This window comes from Arachis ipaensis, chromosome B09, assembly GCF_000816755.2.
Source record: "Arachis ipaensis cultivar K30076 chromosome B09, Araip1.1, whole genome shotgun sequence".
NCBI classification, from domain to species: domain Eukaryota; kingdom Viridiplantae; phylum Streptophyta; class Magnoliopsida; order Fabales; family Fabaceae; genus Arachis; species Arachis ipaensis.
The window spans coordinates 18,415,398-18,420,626 of NC_029793.2; the positions used below are offsets into that span (position 1 = coordinate 18,415,398).

The 5,229-nt window shown below is 38.8% G+C and overlaps 1 protein-coding gene across 1 annotated transcript in view; it reads right to left on the reverse strand.

Moving 5' to 3' along the window:
- Nucleotides 856-5,229, reverse strand: part of LOC107617609 (mediator of RNA polymerase II transcription subunit 15a) — a gene marked incomplete at its 5' end in the record, with an annotated part of 10,255 nt that continues 5,881 nt past the window's right edge. Inside the window, 2 exon segments of the mRNA XM_016319409.1 lie at nucleotides 856-2,921; nucleotides 3,005-3,043. Coding sequence (XP_016174895.1) covers nucleotides 1,461-2,921; nucleotides 3,005-3,043 — 1,500 coding nt within the window. The 3' untranslated portion in view covers nucleotides 856-1,460.

The window sequence follows — 5,229 nt, forward strand, 5'->3', positions numbered from 1 at the left end:
CGTCCTAAAGAAGAAAATGAAGATATCCTTAGTCCTGAAATACCATATCTTAGTGCCATTAGAAATCTAATGTATCTTGCTAATAACACACGACCTGACATATCATTTGCAGTGAATTTACTAGCAAGGTATAGTTCATCTCCAACCAGAAGACATTGGAATGGAATCAAACAAATTTTTTGATATTTTCATAGAAAGATCTCATATCAACCGAAGTCACAACTAGTTGGCTATACATATGCAGGATACTTTTCTGATCCACACACAAAGGAAGATCTCAAACAGGATACCTGTTCACATATGGTGGTACAGCTATATCATAGATGTCCACGAAACAGACAATAGCAGCAACCTCCTCTAATCATGCTAAAATACTAGCGATACATGAAGTCGCGAGTGTTTTTGGCTCAAGAGTTTGATCCAATATATTCTATCATCATGTGGACTGATTGATCATAAGATAACTCCAACTGTCCTATTTGAAGATAATACAACATGCATTGCTCAACTTAAGGATGAATACATCAAAGGTGATAGAACAAAGCATATTTCTCCCAAATTCTTCTTCACTCATAATCTTTAAAATCAAAGGACAATTGATATCCAACAGATCCGCTCAAGTGATAATCTGGCAGATTTGTTTACAAAGTCACTCACAAAATCCTCTTTTAAAAGATTAGTACATCAGATTGGGATGCGCCGATTTCAAGATATTAAATAATGTCGACAAGAGGGAAAGACTGTACTCTTTTTTCCTTAGTGGGATTTTTTTCCATTGGATTTTTGTTGACAAAGTTTTTAATAAAGCAGTTTCCATCACAAAGAATATTATACTTTCTTTCCTTTAACAATCACTTCAATATGAACCATAGTATTAAACTTTATTCTAACCAAAAAATAATAATCAAACAATCAAGCCGACAACAGTAAGCACAAACTGTAAGACGTTTCCATGAATCGGCTAGTTTACATCAAATTTAAACTACATGAGGCCGGGCAATCCACCAACCCAAAGACTGGTGAAATATTTTTTCTTAACACTAAAATGCATGCACAGGGAGCCCAGCAACTGTGCAAGAGGCACATTCCTATACCAGAAATTGTAAGCTGATAATGCACTCCGAAACGTGGGCAGACGTCTGAACAAACATTGGCCTAAATATGGAAAATTTCTGTTCACGAGAGTATTTTAAAGGGCTATCAATTTCATACGTGCAGTGGAAAATAAGAACCTACTTACAGTTGACAATATGTTAATATGTCAATCCTTCTGAAGTAACTTCCAATTAGCACACCGTAAGCTTCATGAGTTTATATACTCTGTTTCAATCTTGTGACTCGGTCAAAATATATTTCGTTGCCCAAATAATTTACTCCCTTCTCTTGCTTTAATACACTTCCCGCATAACTCAGTTGCAGCAGCAGCTTTGATCAAGACCCAACCCAAGGTTTAGGGAACTTCATTGTGCATTATTGACAGAATTGCTCTTGTTAACACCTTGCATGTCCATAGGTGAGTTTGCTATACTGCTGACAGACCCTAGCGTCTGTGAGCTCAACTGTGGACTAGCTGGACAAGCTTCTGGATTACCAGCACTCAAAGCATGAAGTGCCCCTGAGCTCATCTGCTGTGGGCTCATTGGAGTTCGTTGACTCATTTGCTGTGGGCTTGCTTGCTGCTGAGTTTGTTGATTCAGTGATGGAACTCCCATCGTAGATGGTGAGCTTACCTGTGGAGGTGAAACAACTGCCTGCAATTGCGAACTTGTTTCTTGTTGCTGCTGTAATTGTTGCTGAAGTTGCTGTTGTAGTTGCTGTGTTTGCTGTTGTGCTTGCAACTGCTGTTGCTGTTGCTGCTGCTGTTGGGGTTGAAGTTGCTGCTGCTGCTGATTCATATAAAGATTCATCCCTGCTGCCATCAGCTTAGGTGGACCCATAGGTCCAACAGCTCGTGGAAGTGTATTCATACTCCTACTCAGAGATTGACCCAACATAAGACCAGCAGAACCAGGGTGAATTTGTCTGGAGCCTGAGATGCCAGCTATGCTAGACTGAGGAGATCCTAACATGCTTCCATTATGTGTCATTCGAAGCTTCGATGCCAACATTTCAGCCTGTGACGGAGTAATACTTCCAGACCTTAACCGTTGGCTTATTGCATTCGAAATATTTGAGGCTGGATTAAGATTCATTGGGCTCTGACCCATATTTCCCATGCTAGAAATGGATGTCATTGGTGCAGAGATTCCAGTTCCTCCTATACCTCGCCCCACTCCCATTCCCATAGGATTACCCATGGGTCCAAGCCCAACTATGTTATTTCTCATGTTACCCAAACCCACAGTTGTTCCCAATCCCACCATTTTTCTTTGCATTTGCGGCTGTTGGTTCTGTTGCTGTTGCTGCTGTAACATCTGAATTTGTAGAGGTGAAGACTTGCTGAGCATGTGATTACCCAATGATATGTTGGAGTTCTGGCCAATTGCATTTAAGTGTGGAAATTGATTTGTTCCTAGAATCATAGACCTCTGGAATTGAGGATTCTGCTGTTGAATGAGGGTGTGTTGTTGTAGCTGCTGTTGCTGCTGCTGTAGTGCTTGTGCCTCCAGCTGCTGTGGTCTTGGTGCCATTGAAACACCAGAGAGAAGTCCTTGTGACATCTGTAAGGCCTGAGGGTTTCCAGGTGGTAGCATCCTTGGGTTTGCCACAAGATTCTGAGGTAAGTTTAAAGAGGCATTACTGTTACTAGCCGGTTTTGCAAATTCATTGGATGATTGACCAATAGTTGGGTCTCCATATTGCTGCATTTCAACTACAGAGTTATTCGGAGGTACACTAGATTGACTTCCTGCTTGAAAGTTTACCCGGTTTGGCATGATTTGGATTCGGTCATCTTCCTTCATATATCCTTCACGTGCCATCTGCAGTGTGCATATTAAAATTAAAATATCAGAAAATGACAGACATTCTTTCATATGGTTCCAGCTCAGTCAGTGAAAAGTACCTGGGAGCAGAACTGTTTTGCAAGCAAATCCGCACAATGCTGATCCAAAAGTTAATGAAAAGTTAAGAGTGATAAATTTGAGAGATACATTCATTATATTAAATAGGAGAGAATTCAAATTCGAATAGAAGAAATGGCTGATAGTTCATTAACTCTTAAAGGTAGGGACATTGTGGACCATGACGAAGTTCATCCATAACTAGAGACAAAATATAGGCTTTAGATGATGAATAAAACATGTTCTGCAGCCAATGATGAGAAAGGAGAGGGGCCTATATATCTTCTTTTTTTTTGTAAAAGTATAATTCATTAACATGGATGGTAAAAAATAAGAGGATAAGTGGTTCTCATACATCAGCCAAACAAGACAAGTTCATCTATAAAGCATCATTCTCAAATCTCTCATCATGTCTAAGATGAAAATTCCTCTAAAATAAAAATCATGAGCTTTACATCAATTAGATGTTAATTGTCTAATCCTATACCATAAAACTTGTTTCTTAGAAAATCTGTCATTGAGTGTATGTGAATTGCACTCCAACCAAATACTGCAGACTGTTGCATAAATTGTGCATTGCCACAAAGATTTTGCCTCTGCTATTCCCAAACCCAACAAACCCATTCAACATAACTGATCTAGAGATCCAGCATGCACCAAAAATATTAAACAAAGTATTCCAAAGATAAACAGCCATAGGACAGAAATAGATGTGCATTTGATTCTGAATTTGCCCCACACACATTACACACACATCAGGAGAGATGGCCTTGTGTGACCTTTGAACCTGCAACATATTAATTCTGTTGAGCACGGTAGCCCAAAAAAGGGTTTGACCTTAAGGGGAGCTTTCCTTTCCCAAATCGAATTTAAATGTAAAAATACGAAATGCCTCAAGAGACCCTTTTGTCTGGGTTCGGAGTCAAAGAAACATCATCAAGAATGCACAAAACAAGTATTGGATCAGAGGACTCCTATCATTCAAATTACAGAAGTTGAAATTCCAAGCAAATGGGGGAATTATGCAAGAGGAAAGATGATACAGATGAGAACGGTGTATAATATAAATGGAAAATAAAAATCCAAGTGGGGCCATGGGGGTAGTAAGAACCCCAGGAACAACTACAAGATGAAATGATAGAGATACTCTATGAAAGAGCATAAGCAAAAGAGAAATCTCTCAATGAATTGTAGTTTTCTAATCTCTCCTATGTCTACAAGGAAAATTCCCCCTAGAAGTATCATGAGTTTTATGTCAAAAGACAGCACACTATCCCAAGATCACCCAACACACCCCAATGATTTGACATCCTTTCTCGTAAAACCAGCAACACAAGTCAAGAAGAACTTATCTCTGGTTGCAGGGGGCATTGCGACCCTAACAAAGGATACTAAACAAAGATCATAAACATAATAACTAAAGTAATCCACAAAAATAGACAAGATACAAATGTTGAAAATGTTGATGTTATGCAGTAAACAAGATGTTGATAACAGCAGCAATTGCACAAGAAGAGACCCTAGCTCGTTCAGTTAAATGATGTTGCAAACGCAGAATGGTACCGAGCAGACAAGGGGAAAGAAGGAAGGCTTCCAGAATTTAGTCAATGCTTTGGGTCTATTTGAGCAGGGAGGATCGGCAGACGGCAGTATTATCAAGGTTTCTTTGCTTTTGTCAAGTACCCAAATGAAGAGAAAGAGAAGGTTGAATGCCAAAAATGATAAAATACCTCCACTGCCTTTTATTTACAGCAGGAAGCATAAGAAAGAGTAACAAGGGAGAGAATCAAGTGGAACCAGCTGTGTAACAATAAGACAGCTGGTAGGAGAGTGGAGAGACAATTCTGTTAGAAAAGAGAAAATTGAGTGTCTATTTAAGAGAGTAGAAGAATTAGAGAGGACTCATTCAGGAATTTATATAGAACAAGACCCCATAGCGTGGTAGTCTCTTAAATCCTACCTACCTCTTTCTTTTTCTGCAATTTCTACATTCAATAACGCCATCTCAGGAAAGAAGGGTAAACTACCAAAAATGCACTCGAATAATTTTGGCACTGACAAAAATGCACCCGAATTTTACTATCGACAAAAAAGCCCTCTAATAATTTTAAAACGCGACAAAAATACCCAACATTAAATATGTATTTCTCAAAAAATGCTTTAGAGATTGAATTTTGATGCGGTTCTTTGCAAGCATGAGTAGAAAAATGAAATATTTTTAACCTTA